Consider the following 25,033-nt stretch of genomic DNA (forward strand, 5'->3'; position numbering starts at 1 on the left):
AGAGTATGGAGGAGGTGAACGTATTCAGATATTTGGGAGTGGACGTGTCAGCGGATGGGTCTATGAAAGATGAGGTGAATCATAGAATTGATGAGGGAAAAAGAGTGAGTGGTGCACTTAGGAGTCTGTGGAGACAAAGAACTTTGTCCTTGGAGGCAAAGAGGGGAATGTATGAGAGTATAGTTTTACCAACGCTCTTATATGGGTGTGAAGCGTGGGTGATGAATGTTGCAGCGAGGAGAAGGCTGGAGGCAGTGGAGATGTCATGTCTGAGGGCAATGTGTGGTGTGAATATAATGCAGAGAATTCGTAGTTTGGAAGTTAGGAGGAGGTGCGGGATTACCAAAACTGTTGTCCAGAGGGCTGAGGAAGGGTTGTTGAGGTGGTTCGGACATGTAGAGAGAATGGAGCGAAACAGAATGACTTCAAGAGTGTATCAGTCTGTAGTGGAAGGAAGGCGGGGTAGGGGTCGGCCTAGGAAGGGTTGGAGGGAGGGGGTAAAGGAGGTTTTGTGTGCGAGGGGCTTGGACTTCCAGCAGGCATGCGTGAGCGTGTTTGATATGAGTGAATGGAGACAAATGGTTTTTAATACTTGACGTGCTGTTGGAGTGTGAGCAAAGTAACATTTATGAAGGGATTCAGGGAAACCGGCAGGCCGGACTTGAGTCCTGGAGATGGGAAGTACAGTGCCTGCACTCTGAAGGAGGGGTGTTAATGTTGCAGTTTAAAAACTGTAGTGTAAAGCACCCTTCTGGCAAGACAGTGATGGAGTGAATGATGGTGAAAGTTTTTCTTTTTCGGGCCACCCTGCCTTGGTGGGAATCGGCCGGTGTGATAATAAATAATAAATAAAATATACGTCTTACGAGGTACCACGTTTGACGTATATATACTACTCATAAATTCTAGCGGCTTCAAATCAAGCAGGAGAAAGCTGGTAGGCCCACATGTAAGAGAATGGGTCTGTGTGGTCAGTGTGCACCATATAAAAAAAATCCTGGCACACCGTGCATAATGAGAAAGAAAAAACTCCAACCGTTTTTTTTTTTTTTTTTTAATTAAAATGCCGACTTTGTGGTCTATTTTTGTATAGTATTTATGGGTGTATTCTCGTTTTCTTGGTCTCATTTGATAGAATGGAAAACATATTGTAGAAATAGAGGTGATTTTGATTGGTTTTACTATAAAAATAACCTGGAAATGGAGCTCAAAGTAGGGGAAATGTTTGATTTTTGCCGATGTTCAAAGGTAAACAAATTATGTAATTGTACAATAAATGTCCAACTAGTCATTCTAATATGCAGTCATGAATGGGTTGATATTATTTGTACACTTATTACAGCATTGCAGTAGTCTGCATAACAGTAAATCTTCTATTTTTTGTTTGAATAAAAATTCAAAATAGAAAGCAAGAGTAATATCAGAGGGGCCTGGAGATGTGACTGATGAACAAGGAAAATGTAATTTTAGAGCCACGAATGTCTGCATTGTTCATTCAGGACCTTATTTTGAAATTGTCATATTTTTTAATTTTTGTGAAATTGGCAAAATTGCAAATTTCTGACCACATTATTGGGTAGTTGAAATCTGTAAATGGGCAGTTTCTTGTACTCATTCGATAGAAAAAATGGAGTTCTAAAGAAATAGCTATGAGTTAGGTCCACCGGAACAATGGAATTAGCCGAAAATAGGGCTCAAAGTGGGCGAAATCGCCAATTTGTAAACATTGCCGAGATCGCTAACTTCGTGAGAGCGTAATTCCGTCAGTTTTCTATCAAATTTTGTTTTTTTTTTTGGTGTCATTACAATCGGGAAAAGATTCTCTTATCATTTCATAAGAAATTTTTTTTTTTTTTTTTTTTTTAAATTTTGCTACACCAGGAGACACCTCAGGATTGGGGGTTGCGACAGTCAAGGGGTTAAAATCCCTCACCTGGCACTCTCCATGCCAGATCAGCAGTTTTCTGAACCTGAATTTCCACTAATGGAAAACCAGAAAATCATTCACACTAGGCCTTATTTTTCTCCAATTACTATTTATTGTTAGTTTTGGTACATGATTCCATGCTTATTTACACAGGGAAGTGCATCTGCAATTTTAAATTTGCATCCAAACTCTGGCATTCCACTGTGTCTCATTAGTTGCTACCTCTAGTGTCTGCACCACACTGTATGGTTGCTGACACTTAAATGTTTTGATAACTCCTCAGTCCAGTGGTTGTATCAAGGATATCGTATAGGGGGTAAAAAGACAATCTTAACACCTGGTTCCACATCCTCCAGAGTTAAGGATGACTATGACATTTATCAAGGATTAGAAGAACCCCGAGTACAAAATTTTTCAAGGACCAATACATTATCACTTAAGAAATAAAGTGATGCTTGAACCACTCAAGAAGGCCTCGGTCGCTCTTGGATCTGTAAGCAGGTTACACTTTAATTCTCCTGGTGCATTACCATAAAGAAACAGTCTGAAACAGGCTTTAGGGACCTTGAATCCAGAAGCAATTTTCTCTTATTTGCTGGTATATATTCAAGATGGCGGCATCTTCAAGAACAAACCTGTCTCGTCAGCATTAACCACCTGTTCAGATTTGTTGCCATCCTCAGAGATAATGTTAGCTAATTCACCCAGGAACTTTTTCTGTTCCAGCATGGTCAGCAGAGGCACTCTTCCCACTTTCTAAATTTGTTAAACCATCCAGAACTGAACTTGCACTCATTTTTGGGGTGTCCTTTCTCCTCACACACTGTTTCATAGTATAAGACTTTTTCCTAATAGTAAGGCCATCAAGTGGAGCATGTTTCTTTCTGTTTTTCATCTTACACATTTAGTAACCCTTCTGTTTTATTTAACCCTAATGACCTATTTCTTATTCTTTTCACTGCATCACATTGAGGATTACTCATTGCACAAGCCCTTATGTTTGCCTCTTTGTCTGAGATTGACCAAATCATTGATTCTTAAACACTAAACACTCGTGCCATCTCCAAGATTTGCACTGAGCAAACATTGTACGGCACGTGTCCAGATCCATTGGTTTGCATGGGAGGCTGTTTGTTTACATCTCCTTACCTTCCCTCATACCCTCCCCCACATTGCTAAAAAAAAAAAAAAGTGAGTTGCCAAATGTGTCGTGGGGGCCTCCAGGCTTCCTGCTGTGGTGCTCCTTAATGGAAATGCATGCAACCAGTGGAAACAAATTCTGCTCTGATGCGCCGTAATGAAAATGGAAAAGTAAATTTAAACAGCAAAATATTGAAAATTCAAGCTAAGATCGTGTGACTTAACCCTTTTGAGGTCAGGGTCTTTACTGCATTAGTACTTAATAAGCTCATCCCGCTTAGATAAGCATTTAGCAGTAAATCTTGGCCTAGGCATGAAAGACTGATCTATTCGGTGAGTGTGCACCATATAAAAAAATTCCTGCCCAACACAGTGGGCAGGAATGTGATGAGGAAAAAAAACTGTGACCGTGTATTTGGTTTAAAATAGTGACTTTGTGGTATATTTTTGGAGGGTTTCTTTTATCATTTGATAGCTTGGAAGATATATTACAGAAATAGAGATGATTTTGATTGGTTTCAGACTGGAAGTAGCTTGAAATTGAGCTCAAAGAAGCAGAAACATTTGATTTTTGCCAGTATTCCATTGGACACACATGTCACTTGCCCAATACACATCCAACTGGTTGATCTAATACATGTTCACAAATGCAGTGACATTATTTGTACAATTATTACAATAATGTAGTAGTCTGCATAGCAGTGAATCTATTTTTTTGTGTGAAGAAAAATTAAAAAAAGGAGAGGCCTGGGGATGTAACCAGTGGCGGCTAATCAAAAAATAGAATGGGGGGACTGCGTGACTGCAAGCTTTATAGAACAGCATAATCAACGTTATTAAAGTAATAATTTTTAAAATTAAACTAAATTTAATAATGATAACATACAACAGATTTTTCCTGTAATATATTTGTCAGTTGAAAATTATTTTAGTGTAAGGTTGATGAAGTCATACATCTGACAGTGAGCATCTAGGGGAACTGCAGCTCTGCAGCTCCTATGGACAAGCCGCCATTGGATGTAACTAATGAACAGAGGAAATGTATTAGTGCCATGAATGTCTACATAGTTTATTGTGTACCCTGTTTTTAACCCTTTGACTGTTTCGGCCGTATTTATACGTCTTACGAGGCAGTGTTTCGGACGTATATATACTCAATAATTCTAGCGGCTTCAAATCAAGCAGGAGAAAGCTGGTAGGCCCACATGTGAGAGAATGGGTCTGTGTGGTCAGTGTGCACTGTATAAAAAAAAATCCTGCAGCACACAGTGCATAATGAGAAAAAAAACTCGGGCCATGTTTTTGGATTAAAACGCCGACTTTGAGTTGTATTTTCGTATAGTATTTATAATTGTATTCTTGTTTTCTTGGTCTCGTTTGATAGAATGTAAAACATATTACAGAAATAGAGATGATATTGATAAGTTTCACGGTGAAAACGACCTTGAAATTGAGTTCAAAATTGCGGAAAGGTTCGATGTTTACCAATGCTCAAGAGTAAGCAAATCATACCACACGCCCAGTACACATCAACTGGGGAGTCTGATATTCTTTCACTAGTGCACTGATATTATTTATACCATTTTTACGATAATGCAGTAGTCTGGATAACAGTAAATCTTCTATTTTTGGTGTAAATAAAAAATCAAAATAGAAAGCAAGAGTAATATAAGAGGGGCCTGGAGATGTGACTAATGAACAGAGGATATGTTAGTGTAGTGCTAAGAATGTCTGCTTTGTGTATTCTGGACCCTATTTTGAAATTGGCATCTTTTTTAAATTTGCATGAAATTGGCCAAATTGCCAATTTCTGACCACTTTATTGGGTAGTTGAAATCGGTAAATTGGCAGTTTCTTGTACCCAGTTGATGGAAAAGATGGAGTTCTAAAGAAATAGCTATGAGTTTGGTTGACTGAAACAATGGAATTAGCCAAAAATAGGGCTCAAAGTCGGCGAAATCGCTGATGCATATATATCACCGAGATTGCTAACTTTGCGAGAGCATAATTCCATATGTTTTCAGTCAAATTTCGTACTTTTGGTGTTATTACCATTGAGAAAAGATTCTGTCATTTCATAAGTATTTTTTTTTTTTTTTTTTTTTTTTTTTTTTTTCCAAAAAAATTTTGCTACATAGAATGACAGTTTCAGAAATGGGCTTGCAACAGTCAAAGGGTTAAATTGGCGGTTTTTAAATTTTGTTTGAAATTGGCCAAATTACCAATTTTTTATCACTTTATTAAGTAGTTGAAATAGTTAAATGGGCAATTTCTTGTGCTCAGTTGATAGAATGGAAGACTAAGAGTTTGGTCGACTGAAATAGTAGATTGGTCTAAAATAGGACTCAAAGTGGGCAAAATCGCTGATACGTAAATATCGCTGCGACTGCTGATTTTGTGAGATGGTAATTCTGTAGGTTTTCCATCAAATTTTGTACTTTTGGTTTCATTACCTTCGGAAAAAGATTCTCTATCATTTCATGAGAATTTTTTTTTTTTTTTTTTTTAATTCTTGCACTCTGAGAGCAATTTTCAGTTCTGGGGTCTGGAACCTTATTGTATTTTTCTCCCCCTCCTTTTGCTTATTGTATTCCCCCCCCCTTTTACTTATTGTAGTCCTCCCCTTTTTGCTTATTGTATTCCCCCCCCATCCTTTTTTTTTTATATATAACTTTCCTGTAAGTTCTTTTTAAAGCCCTCTTACTACAGTGGACCCCCGGTTTACGATCAGCTCCCAATGCTACCAATTATGTAAGTGTATTTATGTAAGTGCGTTTGTATGTGTGTGTTTGGGGGTCTGAAATGGGCTAATCTAATTCACAGTATTCCTTATGGGAACAAATTCGGTCAGTACTGGCACCTGAACATACTTCTGGAATGAAATAATATCATAACCTGGGGGTCCACTGTGTTTCTGACTTATTACTTAATCCATCATCTATCTTGGAAATCTCTTAAAGGACTTCCCTCCCTGAAACCTTTTTCCAATTATCTGTTCTTCAAAATATTCCTCTCATCTTTTAACAGAATTTTATACATTAGAAAACATAGAACATAAAACACTTGTCTGTTCTCAGGTGTAAATATATTATCATCTCTGATAATGGAGCCTATAAATCAGTGTACAGGTATTGTTATTGGAAAAGTGAAAAATAAAATCCAGACTTAAAGATCATATTAGGATTTTAAAAGATAGTAGATATGCATGTATTTCAGGAATACACAATAAATGGAATTAATTAAATTGACTCTATATTTATCAAAGTTATACATAAGATAGTAATATTTTTGTTTATTTTCTAGCGGAAGAGTATGGTGGTAATTTCATCACTGTAAAATCCATTAAAGACCAACCAGGGAAGATGGGATACTATTGTGAGGTAAGGACAGTAATATATTCAAGTGTTTATAATATGTCAATCATAGAACCAGTATCCAGGCTAATATGAATGAGTTGGTAATTCCTTGTAATATAAAGGAATGAGGTAATGAGTGTTCTCTTAGCATGTGGTGTTAACATATAACACCAAGTTGATACATAGAAGCTGAGAGGTTTGAAGTGACAAGTGATGAGGTGATCAGTTGGTTCTAGCTACAACCAGTGGCTAATTATCACACACTCAGCAAAGTATCAGACTCTTGTCTAATGGTAAAATTAGAGAAAAAATTAACTAAGTTGCAGATTTGTTTTTATTGGAAGTGACAGTCTACATATAGTACTTATTTGTAGTGATGGAAGTAGTTTCTGTTTTGTCTATGAAGATCCAGATGAAACCTTAAGATAGTTACATTATCTTTTTGGACCATTTCTGTTGACAAAGATTATATTTAACTTGAGCAACTTCTGAATTGCTAAAAGAATACTGTACCATACAAGTATTCCTTGATATATAGTGTATTGACATTGAAAAAAATATGTACATAATAGTGCACTGCTGCTTTTTAAATGTATGAAACTTGAAAAATGGTATGGAAGTGCAGAAAGGAGATGGTTGCATGAATTTATGGGAACATAAAGAGTATGCATGGAGGAATGTTGATGCAGATTCTTTTTTCAAAAACTAGATGAGGAGAGTATGTCGAGTCTGAGCAAAATCAATGAAAGAACAGAGGAGCACTGCAGTAGGTCTGTTGGCCTATACTAGACAGGTCTGGTTCACATCCACTCGTGTACCTGTCCAACCCATATTTAAATTAACCCAAAGTTCTGGCTTCAGTGATGCTGTTTGAGAGCTTGTTCCATTTATATACAGTACTACCCTGCTGTCAAATCATTACTTCTCTATATCTAAACTGTCACCCTGCCTCGGTGGGAGACGGCCGACTTGTTGAAAAAAAAAAAATCTAAACTGTCACATCTGGGCACCTCTTTAAAGACATTGATTATGTGTGAATGATGGTGAAAGTGTTTCTTACTTTTTTGGGCCACCTTGCCTCGGTAGGATACGGTTGATGTGTTGAAAAAAAAATTCTAAATCAAAATATGTCCAATATGAATCCATTACTATGAGTCCTGTCTTGGTTAGCTATTTTCAATACATTATTTATTATTATAATTATATCCCCTCACTTTATTTATTATTATAATTTCTTTCTTTCAACACATCAGCCGTATCCCACTGAGGCGGGGTGGTCCAAAAGGAACAACGAAAGTTTCTCCTTTTACATTTAGTAATACATACAGGAGGAGGGGTTACTAACCCCTTGCTCCTGGCATTTTAGCTGCCTCTTGCAACATGCATGGCTTATGGAGGAAGAATTCTGATCCACTTCCCCATGGAGATAACAGGAAATAAACAAGAAAAAGAACTAGTAAGAAAATAGAAGAAAACCCAGAGGGGTGTGTGTGTATATATATATATGCTTGTACATGTATGTGTAGTGTGACCTAAGTGTAAGTAGAAGTAGCAAGACGTACCTGAAATCTTGCATGTTTATGAGACAGAAAAAAGACACCAGCAATCCTACCATCATGTAAAACAATTACAGGTTTGTTTTACGCTCACTTGGCAGGACGGCAGTACCTCCCTGGGCAGTTGCTGTCTACCAACCTACTACCTAGAATTATTATAATTCTTTCTTTCAACACACCGGCTGTATCCCACCGAGGCGGGGTGGCCCAAAAGGAAAAACGAAAGTTTCTCCTTTTACATTTAATAATATATACAGAAGAAGGGGTTACTAGCCCCTTGCTCCTGGCATTTTAGTCGCCTCTTACTACACGCATGGCTTATGGAGGAAGAATTCTGTTCCACTTCCCCATGGAGATAAGAGGAAATAAACAAGAACAAGAACTAGAAAGAAAATAGCAGAAAACCCAGAGGTGTATATATATATATGCTTGTACATGTATGTGTAGTGTGACCCAAGTGTAAGTAGAAGTAGCAAGACGTACCTAAAATCTTGCATGTTTATGAGACAGAAGAAAAGTAGCAAGACGTACCTAAAATCTTGCATGTTTATGAGACAGAAAAAAAGACACCAGCAATCCTACCATCATGTAAAACAATTACAGACTGGGCGGATGCTATCTACCAACCTACTACCTAGGATTATTATAATTATAACCTTTTTTTTTTTTTTTTAATAATCTGGCTGTATCCCACTGAGGCAGGGTGACCTAACATGAAAAATTTATGTTTTTCTTTTTAAATTTAGTAATTTATACAGGAGAATGGGTTACTAGCCCCTTGCTCCTAGCACTGTAGGTGCCTCTTACAACACTCATGCCTTATGGAGGAAAAATTCTTTTCCACTTCCCATGGAGATGTTTTCCATTTGTATACGTTGATTATATCCTCCAACTCTGCATCTTTCCAGAGAGTTCAAATTAAGTCCTTCAGTCTGTCTTCTTAGGAAAGATTTCTGATACATGGGATCAGCTTTGTCATCCTGCTTTAAATTTTCCAGCACATATATATCCTTTCTGTAATATGGAGACAAAAACCAAATAAGATAATGGTAATGAGGCCTTATCCAGGATATATGAGGTTGAAGTATACCTTAAGGATTTCTGTTATTTACACTTTTTAATATGAAGCCAAGAATTCTATTAGCTTTTTGACATTTATGCACTGTTGTTTTTAAATTTCTGCTAACCATAAGTCCTAAAAGTTTTTCACATTCAGTGGAATAAGATCTACATTATTTTACTTAGAAGTGCCCTAGTTCTTTTCTTTTCCTAAGATTAGAACCTTTGAATTGTTTGCATTGAACTGCATCTGCCACTTCTTTGACCACAACATCAATCTATCCAGGTCATCTTCCACTTTCTCTTGTCCTCCTAGAAATTATTTAATGGCCTGTTTTAGAGTCATTAGCAAACTTACTTATGTCACTGTTCTCTTATCTATGTCATTTATATAAATTATGATAGCAAGGGTCTCCAATACTGACCCTGTGATGCACACTGCTTGAAATGAGTCCCCATTCTAATTTCTTTCAGTTTATTCAGATTCTCTTTTTTGTACCAGTTAACCATGTTTTAACCCAGGAGATAATTTCTCATCCCCCAGCATGTGCCACTACTGTATCAGTCCCCTGTATGGAACTCTTATCAAAGGCCATATGTATTATATCTTTCAAGGTGGCATCAGATTGCAGATATAATTAAAGAGAATCAGAAATTCAGGCAAAATCATGTAATAGTTGGTTTGGCAAGGTGTTATTGCACCATAGAACAAAAGTAAGGCTGAATGTTGACTTTAAGAAACTGTAGCCATTAGTCTTTAGAGTTTTGTATGCAAAAATGCATGAGAATGCAGTGATTGAGAAAGATAATAAATTACTTGGAAAACTTTCTAATTAGGAACAAGTCAGATTTCACAAAGGAAAAGGTGAAGTCGATCAGATATTTGTAGCAAGTTACTCGAGAGCAAAGTCATGAGGGAGATCTTAAAGTGTTTTGAGTTAGAAGCTGAAGGCTATGGTTAAATTTATTATTTTTTTTTTTTATTATCACACTGGCCGATTCCCACCAAGGCAGGGTGGCCCGAAAAAGAAAAACTTTCACCATCATTCACTCCATCACTGTCTTGCCAGAAGGGTGCTTTACACTACAGTTTTTAAACTGCAACATTAACACCCCTCCTTCAGAGTGCAGGCACTGTACTTCCCATCTCCAGGACTCAAGTCCGGCCTGCCGGTTTCCCTGAACCCCTTCATAAATGTTACTTTGCTCACACTCCAACAGCACGTCAATATTAAAAACCATTTGTCTCCATTCACTCCTATCAAACACGCTCACGCATGCCTGCTGGAAGTCCAAGCCCCTCGCACACAAAACCTCCTTTACCCCCTCCCTCCAACCTTTCCTAGGCCGACCCCTACCCCGCCTTCCTTCCACTACAGACTGATACACTCTTGAAGTCATTCTGTTTCGCTCCATTCTCTCTACATGTCCGAACCACCTCAACATCCCTTCCTCAGCCCTCTGGACAACAGTTTTGGTAATCCCGCACCTCCTCCTAACTTCCAAACTACGAATTCTCTGCATTACATTCACACCACACATTGCCCTCAGACATGACATCTCCACTGCCTCCAGCCTTCTCCTCGCTGCAACATTCATCACCCATGCTTCACACCCATATAAGAGCGTTGGTAAAACTATACTCTCATACATTCCCCTCTTTGCCTCCAAGGACAAAGTTCTTTGTCTCCACAGACTCCTAAGTGCACCACTCACCCTTTTCCCCTCATCAATTCTATGATTCACCTCATCTTTCATAGACCCATCCGCTGACACGTCCACTCCCAAATATCTGAATACATTCACCTCCTCCATGGAGGTAGGGCAAGTGTAAGAGTAATGATGTACCTAGCAATTGGTTGCAAGTATATTAGTATATTAAGGATGAAGTTTACATAGTTAATATACAGTAAGGAAGGTATTACCTACTGTATATAAAATCTATGGATTAAATATTACTGTAGATACATGACACTTGTCACAGTGATTCCCTCTGCCAGTCGTGCATACCTCGCAACTTTTTTATTTTTTTTGTTTTATTTCAACTTTACCACAGCTAACATGAATTTCAAAGGGTGCTGCACTAATAGTTCATGCAAATGTATTTCTTATATGTTGTTCTATTGGCATAAATACTCTAACCTATATAAAGAAATCATAAGGTGTGTCAAAGGAAATTATACATGTTACAGCAAATCCATTGGGTTTATTTAAAAAAATTCTGTTCCTGTGTTTATTTTGGATTTTGAACCATAAGTGCCACCTTGATAGTTCATACTGCTGTATTTCCTTAAGTATTGTATTTCTTTAATGGCATTAGACAATATCAGGGTACTGCTGTAATGGCAGTGTTGAAGTTCTGTAAGAAATCTATATCAAAATAAGGCTTTTGAGGTCTTGTAAATCCATTTTTTTTTTTTTCAATAGACTTGGCATTAAGTTTAAATTGCAAACACTGGACCAAAATTAATAAAGTTTAAATACACAGCAAAGGTATGCTAGAAAAAGTGTGTGGAGACCTGTACATTAAAATTGTAGCACATTAAAAAGAAAAATCTTACCAGTGTTGATTTTGATTATCATGCAATGAACACCATACTGATAGTTCATACTGTTATATTTGCCTAAGTGTTGTGCTACAGGAAGTTCCTACTTCCAGACACCCTCAGGCACACACAACCACACTTAAAAACTGCACTTAAGGAACCAGTTCAAATATTACCATCACCGAGTTTCAAGGTAAATGTGTGAAACATAACCGTCCTTTGTGGTGGTGTTTCCTATACAAGCAACTTGTATACAAGTTGGAAAACTAGACAGGCAACTCATAAGCTGACACATCTCCTGTATGGACATTAGTATTGGATTTCTGTAGATATTCTTCAATTTGAGTTGAGTGTTGCAAAAATATAGAAATTGCTAGAGTAACTTTCAGTGAAGTAGTAATAAGAATTACTGTGGTGTGCAAAAAATAACAGGACGACCATCACACGTTGCCTCAAGAAATCATGTGAACAAGCCTATCATTTTTTTTTTTTTGTATTTTTAATACATATTTGGTTTCATCCTAATGCAGTCTGTTCATCCTGTGTTCACGGTGCTTCCATATTTCTTGATATGACTTAGCAAAGTAAAATTAAGTTTTCCGAGTAACCTTTCTTCGACAAAACAGTTCCCTTATGATCTACTGGTTCATAATGTGTGGATTCATTAATTTGTTGGATTTTCTTTTACTACCTTATTAGTTAGAACTAGCCACCAGGGGTGTGTATGAGACTTGCCATGAATCGTTATGAGTAGTGTGGTACTGTGCAACATCATTAATACTTCACTTAATTAAATACATGTGCCTGTTTTTTTTTTTTATTATTATTAACTATTAGAGGAATACCTATTCTACGTTACGAACAGTATTTTATTTTATTGTAATTAGTCAGTTAATTAATATAAGTACAGTATAAGGTCACACTGGGTTGAGAGTAACATCATCAGTCGTACAGTAAAACTTTGTTATTCGTGTAATGGTTATTTGCTTGCTTTGTGTATTTACAGCAGGCTTTATGAATAAATCAGAGAAAATACTGCACTTGAGAATTCACAGGAACTCATCCACACAACTGCGAGCTGAAGCAGCCAGTTCTTCCATCACATGTCAACATAGGAAAGTTTCTGTTCTAGTTTTCAAATGCTGTACAAATATTTATGTACTGTACAAATATATTAATGTACAATTTGTAATGAAATATAAAAATTTTAGTCAAATTCGGGGACATAAGTGGAGAGGGATGCTCTCTTGTTATTTATCATTGCAGAGATGTCTGTACACCATGGTTTTCCAGGCTTGTAATTTTTGTCTCAAGTCTCACATGCTGTTGTCCCATTTCTGATACAGGTATCCCTAACTTAATGCAGTACATACATTTCAGGGGCCATGGTAGCCGTTCTGAGCTCAATCAGGTCATCAACGCTTCTTCAACATAATTATAATTTTCAGTACTGTTTACATACAGCAAATGTTTATAACACATTTGAGATTACTGATAGTAATGGGATACCATATTTTTAACACACTGGCAATCTTCCACTGAGGTAAACTTATACTGACTTGTGTGCTGTAGTGCACATGTTACTTCACTATTACATTGTGCATTATTTCACTTAAGTTCTAGACCAGTGAAGGGAGGCTTTTTTGTATTATTATTATTATTATTTTTGAGAGAGAGAGAGAGAGAATGAAAACATAACAATGGAGAGTGAAAGTGCATATTTGTGTGTGGTTGCCCATGGAAGATTCAACTGCCACAGTAGCTAGATATTATGGTGTTGGTGGTAAGTCCACATTGCACTATGCTATACTAAATAATATACATGTATACTTATGGCAAATATGACATGTTGTAGTGCAGGGTGGGTTAAAGGTAATGTTAAATGTACATAACATTAACCTAGTGGAGATGATAATATGCCTGACTGTGAACTGACCATATGCAGTCTCTTCTGTTTTCTCTGTTATACTCATTAACACAAATCTGTATTACAGCTACATTGTTACACCACCATTAAACTACACCCACTCTGCTACATTACTTTCAGTTATTTATAAATTGTGATACACATGAATATAATTTCCATGATGAATCATTTACACAAGAAATTGATTCACATGTTTTACTGTCTGTAAATTATTTGAAATTTATGAGGAAGATAACAAGTGTATAAGACAGAGAGAAAGAGTCCAAGAAGACTTGAGTAGACTGGAAAATAGCTTATGTAAGCTCTAGTATATGATGAAGTTCCGTCCAGTTTATTAATCCCTCGTGCTGTGTATACTGGAAAGCTAAAACGAGGAGCAGTTGTCCATATTTTGGAGGGCAAAGCAAATAAGTGAAGCTGCTTCATCCATTGTGTGGAGAAATAGCTTAGTCTGAGAGTCTGTCACTTAAAAGTTTTCTTAATGGACACCACTGCTTCCTGCCCAGATGACCGGACTAATGGTCACCCCAACGTTAAGATAAACTTGCTGTCTCTTAACCTAACTTCTTACTACAGAACCTAGACCAGAGTGTGATTCTTGCCTTTAAAGTGTATTATACCATGGTCACTTTCTGCCGCGTTATAAATAGGGTTGTTCCAATGTATCGGTATCAGTATTGGTGAGTATCGGCCAATTTTGATGGTAATTGTATCAGTGGGAATAGGCTAATTTTGATGGTTTCGGTATAGTACTAAGATTGGTATCGTCCTATTACTTATTATAAATACATATGGTTGATAGCTATCCAGCGCTTAGACTTCAGCAAGTGTTAGAAATACTGCACAGTTGGTTGCTATATAATAATTACAAGAAAGGAATTAATAAAAGTGAAGAGGTTGATATCAGCACATGTTGGGAAAAGTGTCAGTATGTTCAGGAGCTTCCTTCAGTGTTAACAAGAAAGTGAAAAGGTTAATGAGGACAATGTGGCAGCTTGGAGGAAAAAGTTTTTAAGCTATGGGGGAAGCAGACATGGAGCAACTGTTTCCATCACACAGTGTAGAACTAACAAATGCAATGTTGAACTCATGTGTGGAAGACAGACTGACTGGGGTGAACATGGGAATATGCTTTTGAAAGCTAAAAGAATAACTGACTTTAATGTTTCGTTTTAAAGTAGACGTAGCATCTTAGATTAAACAGTGAAAAAGATCGTGAATTTCAAGTGAGGTGGACGCTGCATGTTTACCCAACATTGAAGGCTTAGTAAAACCTGCGGAATTTAGCCAGGCAGAAGCTCATAACACATTTTATAAAAGTCAAAACCTCATCCACCAATTTTGGCAACATGATAGCAACTGCCTCACCCCACCACAACAACCATCACCGATGAATTGTATGTCAACGCTCTCAAGGGAGTCGTTCTTTTGACTTCCACCATCACGCCATCAAAATATCATCAAAAGTAAGTGCTTATATAATTATTATTTTTTATTTATTTGCTGTGTGTATTTTGTTTAATTTATGTTGTGGCAGTGATGAGGAATATAATTTATGCAGCTGCCAGAAGCATAACCCTCACGAATAACAAAGTTTTACTGTAGATAAAAACAAATGACTTTGTCGTGTGTATTCTTATCCCACTGTATGGAGTCATCTTCTACTCTATCATTTATTACAATATTGTTCTACTTTTTCATCAATGTGTTGAAAAATTATTCTTGTATAGCCTTTGTCTCATTTGGCTGTATAGTTTCCATCCAAGTCTTCTACTAGTTGTTTCTTTAGTATGTGTATGTCCTGAAGTATTTTGAATTTTACATCATGTCCTCTCTTGTACTTTATTCTTCATAGATATGAAGCTTAGCTTTCTTATTTTTTTTCTCATATATCATTCTTCTCAACTCAGGCACCTGTGTGGATACTATATAATGTTCGTGTTTGACTAGGTGAAGGCTCCACACTGGTGCTGCACATTCAAGAAATGATCTCGTGTATTAGGCAGAATGTCTTAAACATGTCTTTATATAGGTTTTTGAATGTTTTTCTTATATTTGCAAACTTCTACTGGTATTTCTCTGGGTATCTGTATTTTAGGGAAAAGCTTTAGGGTAATGATACTCTTGTTTTCTGTTAGGTTTCATGAAGTTTTTTCCACATAGTACTCTGTCTTCAGATTTTACTAGGATTAAACTTCAATAATCACATATTTGACTATTCCTATAGTCTGTTGAGATATTTTCCCGACCTTCTGCCATAATTATGTTGCCACTGTCAACAAATAAGGATATATATCGAGTTTATTTCTTAGGGTAAAGTGTAGGGGTTACCAAGTATAATTCAGAGGGCTGTGGAGGAGTTGAGGTGGTTTAGGCCTTTAGAGAGGATGGATCAAAATAGGATGACTAGTAGGGTATATAATTCTCGGGTGGAGGGAATTAGGGTTAGGAGTCATCCAAGGAAGGGTTGAAGGGAGAAAGTAAAGGAGGTTTTGAGTGCTTAGGGGCTTGAACATCCACCAAACTTATGTGTGAGTGTTAGATCAGCATGAGTGGAGGCAAGTGATTTTTATGACTTGACATGCTGTTAGTGTGTGAGCAAAGTAAAATTTATGAAGGAATTCAGAGAGGCCAGTTAGCAGGACCTAAGTCCTGGAGGTGGGAAGTACAGTGCCTGTACTCTGACGAAAGGGTGAGGATGTTGTAGGTAGAGAGCCATCGGAGCCGTGATGTCAGCATGCTTCTTGCAGGACGATGAATGAATGAATGGTGAGGAATGTTTCTTCTTTTTGGGGGGGGGAGGAGAGGGGTATAGTTTGATCCATGCTAGTAACTGTAAGGTGTGTAATATGCAAGTTTGTGTGAGGTGGACAAGCCCTGAGGTGTGCTTTCAACGTCATTTGAAACTTTCATTGAGGTTCAGCAGCATCTGTTCTTTGTAAAAATAATACATGACTAAATTAGAGTAATCATCATTACTTTCCATTGCCATTCACAAATACCATGCTTGTTATAAGCTTGCAGTTAATGTAAAGAATGTATTGTTAGTAATAAATGTTGAAGTGTCCCAGACATTGTTGTGGGACTAAGTAGTGCGTTATTTGCCATCACTCCCGATCTCTTCTTTCCTCCCAGTAAATCACCTCTTAAAAAAAAATTCCTGTAGCCCTTCTTACAATCTGATAGCCTTAACATGTATTACCAGTAAGCCACACTTATTGCTACTGTATTAATAAGAAGAAGAAGCATGCAGTACCATTTATTTCCACAAAATGTTGTTGCCTTTACGTGGTATGGTTTGTTTGCAGTCGTGTCATTACGATTTTGTGAGTCACAGTAACATAAAAATTCTACTTGACTGTGTATTTTAATATTCAGTAATGCAGAGCTTAATGTAAAGTTTCAATTAAAGTAAGGAATAGATTGTATTGTTAATAAATGTTGATCTCCCATATGTGATGCAGTAACAAGGTCTTGAATATTGCAGACTTCTGCTCTGCCACTTGCTTGCCACTTTACACCACTTCCCTCTTGTTCATTCAGTTATCATATTCTCAAATTCAGTAGGTGTGTGGATGCCACCTCACTTAGAATTTTATACACTGGCTGTCACCCACCGAGGCAGGGTGACCCAAAAAAAGGAGAGAAGTTTTTCTTTTTACATTTAGTAATTTATACAGGAAGAGTTACTAGCCCCTGGTTCCTGGCATTGTAGTCACCTCTTATGACATGTATAGCATAAGGAGAAAGAATTCTTCTCCACTTCCCCACGGAGAACTCTTAGGATTGAAAGCTTAGTATGTGAATTGTGTGTCTCCTGCAACTTCTGGTTCATAATGCAGTAGTTATTTTTACAAATTAATTGATTTATTACTGTACATAACACTTCTTTCTTTATAAACTTTTTTGTTGGAAAAGTGCAATAAATGAAAGCATCTCTATAGGTAAACAATCTGCACAGAGGTGTAACTTCATGTTGTTCACGTACAATAATTTTTTAGTGTTGAAACAACACCAAGGAAAAAGTAAGGTGATGAGAGTATCAAATGATTTAGATAAAGAAAAATTGGATATCAAATTGGGGAGGAGGAGTATGGAAGAAGTGGATGTTTTCAGATATTTGGGAGTTGACGTGTCAGCGGATGGATTTATGAAGGATGAGGTTAATCATAGAATTGATGAAGGAAAAAATGTGAGTGGTGCATTGAGGTACATATGGAGGCAAAAAATGTTATCTATGGAGGCAAAGAAGGGAATGTATGAAAGTATAGTAATACCAACACTTACATGGGCGTGAAGCTTGGGTCGTAAATGCTGCAACAAGGAGGCAGTGGAGATGTCCTGTTTAAGAGCAATGTGTGGTGTAAATATTATGCAGAAAATTCGGAGTGTGGAAATTAGGAGAAGGTGTGGAGTTCATAAAAGTATTAGTCAGAGGGCTGAAGAGGGTTTGTTGAGGTGGTTTGGTCATTTAGAGAGAATGGATCAAAGTAGAATGACATGGAGAGCGTATAAATCTGTAGGGAAAGGAAGGCGGGGTAGGGGTCATCCTCGAAAAGGTTGGAGGGAGGGGGTAAAGGAGGTGTTTGGACTTCCAGCAAGCGTGCTTGAGTGTGTTAGATAGGAGTGAATGGAGACAAATGGTATTTGGGACCTGACGATCTGTTGGAGTGTGAGCAGGGTAATATTTAGTGAAGGGATTCAGGGAAACCGGTTATTTTATATAACCGGACTTGAGTCCTGGAAATGGGAAGTACAATGCCTGCACTCTAAAGGAGGGGTCTGGGATATTGGCAGTTTGGAGAGATATATTGTGTATTTTTATATGTATATACTTCTAAACTGTTGTATTCTGGGCACCTCTGCAAATTATTGATTATGTGTGAGTGAGGTGAAAGTGTTGAATGATGATGAAAGTATTTTCTTTTTGGGGATTTTCTTTCTCTTTGGGTCACCCTGCCTCGGTGGGAGACGGCCGACTTATTGAAAAAAAAAAAATCACAATTCACATATCATGTCCATATACCAGAACATAACCTCTGCATATAAGAAATGATGAGTACACCTCTTTTAATGAAGTGAAACTGTAGTACATAAAACATTTTCCACTGGCATAATAGTCGGTCTTTAATTTTTGTCACAAGAACATATAGTAGTGGCAAGTAAACCTTAAAAATCTCTTCTTATGTTTAGTATATACTTATTTTTACATTCCTGTTTAGTTCTCAACTGTTTGTATTTTTGTAATATTTTTAATTTAGGAGACCTAGACTAAGACCAGGCTGAAAGTGGATATAAGTAAAAGTAAATAATGACACTGGTGAGAGAAATCCATTTTGCTTGGTCAGTGTAAATAAAATTGGATGGGATTCTTTTGAGTTTAAATGCCTCAGTTGTGTTATCGATGATAAAATAAGTTTGACTAGTAAGGTTGAGAATGGAATCAGGTAATAAACTTGGGAAATACAGTGGAAGCCATGGCCAGGGAGGGCAGCATGATGGAGTGTTCCAGTTCTCTGGATAGATGATCAAACTTCATACAGTAAAGTGTTTGAATGTGAGTTAGAGGGTAGAGGGCAGGATTAAGGAGATGATAAGTGTATGAAGAGCACTCAAGAACTGGCAAGGAATACAACTGAGTGAAAGCAGCTTCATAAAGGTTTAACATGAGTCAGTCAGTTTTGGTTACTGTTTATGTGGAGTCCTCCACATCTAGCCTACCCTCCCCATGTAATTGGGAAATTGACTGTTGAGGATGATAGTAGTCAACCAGATTGTTGTTGTAGTTAAAGATGAGGATGAGAATATCTCACTCCTTCATGCACTGTTGATGCTAAATGTTTGATGTACATTATATAGCAGGTAGTGGCAACTGCCTCATCTTCCTCCTCTGTGGTCTTACATTTACACCAAATTATTATTATTATTGCAGTATGTAATTATCATATATACAGTATGTGCAGCATCATTTCTTAATGTGTGTTAGTAATTCATTGCATTATTGCTCTAATGAGTATAGCTTTCAAGAGATGCATTTATAGGTTTAGCAACATCGTTATACCATTAAGTTCAGCTCGAGTAAATGTTTTACAGTAAGCTTTTTTGATTTAGTTCCATGAAGAACTTCTATAAAAAAAAATTGTTCTTTGGAGTTTGCAATGAGTTTTTTGATTGAAGCGAATCACGGATATCATGGTCACAGTCTGTGTACATGATAACCTTGACTCTTCCATTTTAGAAATACTCTACTGATAAGAAGAGAGAGAACTTATTGTCCTAGTGACTGCTTTTCTTTTTAATGTGTGATTCAACTTAATTTTTTATAATTCTTAAAGTATTTCCAGTAACATTGTATGTTTTCATGATTTGCAGCTTTGCTATGCAGAAATGAATGCGAAGAAATCCTTGGAGCTGCACTGTGGTGGTATGAAACATTTAAAGGTAACACAATGCTTGAGAGTAAAGGATGGTAAATATAAATTGATTGTTGAGTAAACATTGGCCAGGGAAGGCTGCTTTACCACATACAATACTGTATTTGTATCTTCATAACTAATGTTGTAAAATGCTATTGTTGTCATGATTAAAACAATACATAGATTTATGATAGTGATATATGATAATTTTATGTGCAAATATACATATAAATATCTTGTATTATAAAAAATTATGGCACCAAAAAAATTAGATAAAAGAATACCTGGGATCAGAATAAATAATAATAATGCAGTAAATGCAATAAAATTAGGCTGTATATTAAAACCATAATGGGCATAAGAGAGAAGACATTGCATCGTTATTTCCAATCTGGCATTCCACACTGGTGAATGTCTGTAATCTGGTACCAAGCAATTGGCACTAGTATTTTGCCACATTACATAAAGCATTTGTACAATAAACAGTTTGTGCCTGCGATGTCACCAGTGTTTTGCCAAAGTATACAAAAATTTACTTCATAAGAGTTGTCTTGTAGGCATTAGTTACATTTATTGTACCAAAACATGAACATGGTAATGACTATCACACTGGCACCAAATTACAAACATTGCCAGAGTATGGAGACTGTTGGACTGGTGACGTTGTAATGTATTCAGTGACAGAACTGCTGCTGCATCGGTGAGAAATATGATCTGTGAATATGTTGGCAGTGACCCTAGATTTAAAGCAGTAGTATTGGTGCCAGCTACTCACAATCCTTGTTTCACAAGGTTTTGCAGTCGATGTTTTGCGAGATTTGAAAACTTCCTTAGTATGTATACAACACAGATGAAGAATGTTGAAAATCAAGAATTATAAAACACTCGAGAAGGAATAATATGCAATAAAATTGAAGTTAAGTGATTTGAAAAGTAATAATGTTGGACTTTTCATTAAGAAAGTTCTTGTTAAGACAAAGGGAAAAGTAAAAGAGTATGTTAAGGTGCATTAGACAAGCTTGAATGTTATTAAATTTGAAGTTTAGAGAAGTAAAGTGTGAGAGTAGGAAAGTAGTTTTCTTAACATAATTGCATTAATACTTGTCTTGACTAGCTAACAATACCTATCTAGTGGGGTTATTAAATCATTGAACTGGATCATAATCATTTTGTATGCAGAATATGTAATGAGCAATCCTCTACAAGACTTAGTGTTTAGAAAAAAACTCTTTGGTAGTAATTCTTTAGTAATAGATTCCAGACACCAGGCCATTATTCTTCCTAAGTCATTTTTCTACACTACAGATATTTTACATTTTTATGTACAGTATATCATAGGAGTTTCAAGTGTATTTCTTCAAAATTAAAGAAAGAGCACCCTTTAATAAGTGAATATTTAAAATAATATTAAATTTAAATAGAATGAACAATTCTCATGTTATAAAATCATTCAACTTTTTATTTACTAATGAAAATTTTAAGTTTAGATACCTTAACCAGACAACAAATTACCAAATGTATGAATGAATACCCAGTGTTTGCCTTAAGGATTATTTTTTACCTAAACCACTCCTGACCTCATATTTTTATTTTTGCACTTTCCTTTCCGTGGCGCAGTCTTGCTTCTGGCAAAACAGTCATGGAGTGAATGATAGTGAAAGTGTTTCTTTTTTGGGTCACCCTTCCTCATTGGGAGATAGCCAGTGTGTTATAAATAATAATAATATTACCAAATCTTGGTTGCACACATTGATACTGTATTTCTCGGGTCCTTTAATTCACACATGTACAAGATTAAACTTAAACAACTGTACTTTAGGTTGGATATTTAGAAGATATATTCATAATTACAGTAAAGTAGACCATCAGAATTCTTTATGGCCTTGGGAAAAGTTAACACGTGTACCTTTTAAGTCCCAAGAAAATAACTTAGGAGATGTGCAACCAATATGCAGTTCACTATTTACCTGTTTGTGGTTGCAGAGGTCAAGTTTCAGATCCTAGCCCTGCCTTTCAACTAGCCACTTGGCAGATTCACTCCCTCCTTGCCTCATGTGCCCTATTGTACCTGCTTTTAAAACTATGGAGCCTTCCTTGACCACTTCATCGAGATCATTCTACTTCCCAACCACTATGAGACTGAAGAAATACTTGCTGATGCTCTGTCTCTTTTAACTTCCAGCTGTCCCTGAGTACCTGTTTCTCACTTCTCAAGCACCCTGTCTGCCCTGTCAATTCCTCTGAGTACTTTGTATGTATTATCATGTCTTCCCTGGTTATTCTGTCCTCCAGTGTTAGATTCATTTCCATTAGCTTCTCTTTGTGGCTCATACTCCTTAGCTCCGGAACAAGCCTTATTCAAACTTATGCACTTCTCCAGTTTCTTAACATGCTCTTTCAGGTATGGGTTTCATACTGGTGCTGCATACTGCAAAATGAGCCTTAGGTTTGTTGTACTATAAGGGCCCAGAATGGCTCTTTGTTAAGATTTCTGAAGACTGCTTTTAGATTTGACAGGAGAGTGTTGGCTGCCAAGGTTATTTGGTTGTGAGCCTTTAGTGTTATACTGGACACTGTGATCACCTCTAGGTCTTTCTCTTGGAACAAAGTCTGTAGCCTCTGTCTGAGTCTGTACTCTGTGTCTGGCCTTCTTTTCCCTTCCCCCATCTTTATTACCTTGCATTTGCTGAGTTTAAATTCAAACATACACTTATCTGACCAGTTGGAACTTTTCCATGTTTTTTTCTCCTTATTAGTTTTACATAATCAGTAAACAGGGATACATTTGACTCAATTCCTTCTGGAATGTCATTCACATAAACCAGAAACATTCCTTGCAGAACCCCCATTCTTCCACATTCTTACATCTCTTCCCTGACAATAACTCTTGGCTTCCTTTCCCTAAGATATTCTTTGATCCACTGGAGTACATTCCCTATATTCCTGCCTGCACCTCAGGTTTTGCACCAGCCTCTCATGGGGGTACAGTATCAAATGCATGTGTTTGTATGTATATATATTTGTATATATTTATATATGTATGTTCACATCTGATGGGTTTATTTAATTGTTCATGTGTAAGCAGTTAATCTAGAGGAAGTTTATTTATATATAAACATGTTGATTTTTTAATTCATTCAAATGTTTATTCTATTCATCTTCTAGTGTATACTGTTCTCTCTTTCCATTTTGAACTTGTGTTTGGAGAAACTTTTTACATATCACATACAAATCTATTACAAAATATTATTTTTGATTTAGTTTCAAGGTATTCATCCTATTATGGTAAGGATATTTTGTTGTAACCTCTATAAACAAGCTTTTAATTTTCTAATTTCTTTATTTTTCACTGGTTAAAATTTCTATATAATTTTCATTTTTTTTATATTGTGCATGAATATGTTCATAGAAGTTAGATGTGTACAGGGACGGGCATGCATTGCTACTAATATTGTTTATTGGTAGAAAATTTTGGGTATAGAAACATCATGTTATTCCAAGCTTTCAAAGGTGATATTTTGAATTCTCTCCATTTGTAGATTGTTACTTGTAACTTGGTTCTTGAGGTACTGTATAGGCTCAGGACACCTTACTGTTGCTTGACCTCTCAGTCTGAACTTATGAAAGGTCAGGGCACAGTCATATAGGTTTTATTATTTTGAAAATTTACCGAAAGTTAAAATACTTTTGTCAAGTAAATGAATAGTTGAGTGACACCATTATTAATATGATGTATGAAGGGGTTGTTTTAATCAGTGCAAGACAGACTTGGAGTCCGTTTTCGCTGGGTAAAACGATTAGCCTCCATTTGTAGTGAAGTGTTTTATACATTTACGTATTATACTTATTTATGGACTTTCCTAACTATATGCATACTTCATATGAAGACCTAATGAAAATATTGAGGATTTTTGCAACCAGAATTATCTGGATTTTAGTGTATTTAGTATTGGTTGTGTATGTAACTATTGAATTAACATTAAACACTAGCTCTGGTGAAAGAATATATTATTACTAGTGACTGGCAACTTTAAACAAACATGCATTAATTGAATCTTAAATGGTTATATGTCTAGTATACATAATTCACAATATTAGTTAAATTCAACTGAGTTTGAGGACCTTTTATTAACAATAGTCAAATTGTGTATGTGTGTGTGTGTCAATGATACCCATATGGTAATTACAAAGATATGGAATACGTTGTTAAATGGACTATTGAGTGTTTTCATTTTTGGTCTTGTCTTTTGAGTTAGGTTAGGTAGGATTCATCAGAAAGGAGGACATTTGTCTACTGCCGTGGGTCTGGGTCATATGATGATCCTCCACTGGAGCTTTCGGTCATCTGACCGAGACCTTACACTGGTTTACTGGTTCACCCCTTTAAAAAAATTTATTAATTGTTTGTGTGATATTTGCCAACTGTTTGATAGTCTTCTGAGTGTTATTCATCAACTGCTTGATCAGATCTATGTCAGATAAGAAATGTGTTAGTAGCAGGATGTGTGTTGATTTTAATGGATAAAGAATATCTTATTTTAAGTAATTGTTATGCATTACTGTATGAGTGAATTTTTAGAGGTGAGACATTAATTTGCTTGGTATTATGTTTATTATAGTACTGATGTGCATAGTAATATCAGTGGTGTGAGTCTAGTATAAATGCACAGTATAATGTCCAATGTGAATAATATACTTGTGTGTATGTATGTATGTCAGTGTATGAAGGCAGCCATTTAAAATTGGGAGCATTCATTAAATGGTTGGACAATTTGTATTTGGATAACATGGTGTAAATATAGCGTTTTAACCATTTTATGACAAACTTTTAAGTGTTTTCATTAGGCGAAGCAGTTTCCCTGTCTATAAGAGGCTTTTCTAGTACTTTTGTATTATGAAAGCTTATAGTTATGTGCATTAACCCATATAGTGATATATGTGGGTTATTGGTGTGAAGTTGGGGATGATCCGTTGGCAACTCTTTTACATTTTTCAGCAGAATGCTGCTATTGCTTTAAAACATTGCCACAGCAGTGTATTGCTTTACAGTTAGTGAACTTTAACTAGAGATACAACGGCTGTAGAAATGCACATTGTTGTGTAAAA

At 36.4% G+C, this 25,033-nt stretch overlaps 1 protein-coding gene across 8 annotated transcripts in view; it reads left to right on the forward strand.

The window, feature by feature from the left end:
* LOC128697585 (uncharacterized) overlaps nucleotides 1-25,033 on the forward strand; it is a 103,753-nt gene that overhangs the window by 42,395 nt on the left and 36,325 nt on the right. For 6 of the 8 annotated variants that reach the window (XM_053789408.1, XM_053789412.1, XM_053789409.1 and 3 more), the window contains exons 8-9: nucleotides 6,371-6,447; nucleotides 19,884-19,952. In XM_053789408.1, coding sequence (XP_053645383.1) covers nucleotides 6,371-6,447; nucleotides 19,884-19,952 — 146 coding nt within the window. The remainder of the gene's footprint in view (nucleotides 1-6,370; nucleotides 6,448-19,883; nucleotides 19,953-25,033) is intronic. The other 2 variants (XM_053789416.1, XM_053789417.1) reach the window with 1 other exon arrangement.

Source organism: Cherax quadricarinatus, chromosome 44, assembly GCF_038502225.1.
Source record: "Cherax quadricarinatus isolate ZL_2023a chromosome 44, ASM3850222v1, whole genome shotgun sequence".
Classification (NCBI taxonomy): Eukaryota; Metazoa; Arthropoda; class Malacostraca; order Decapoda; family Parastacidae; genus Cherax; species Cherax quadricarinatus.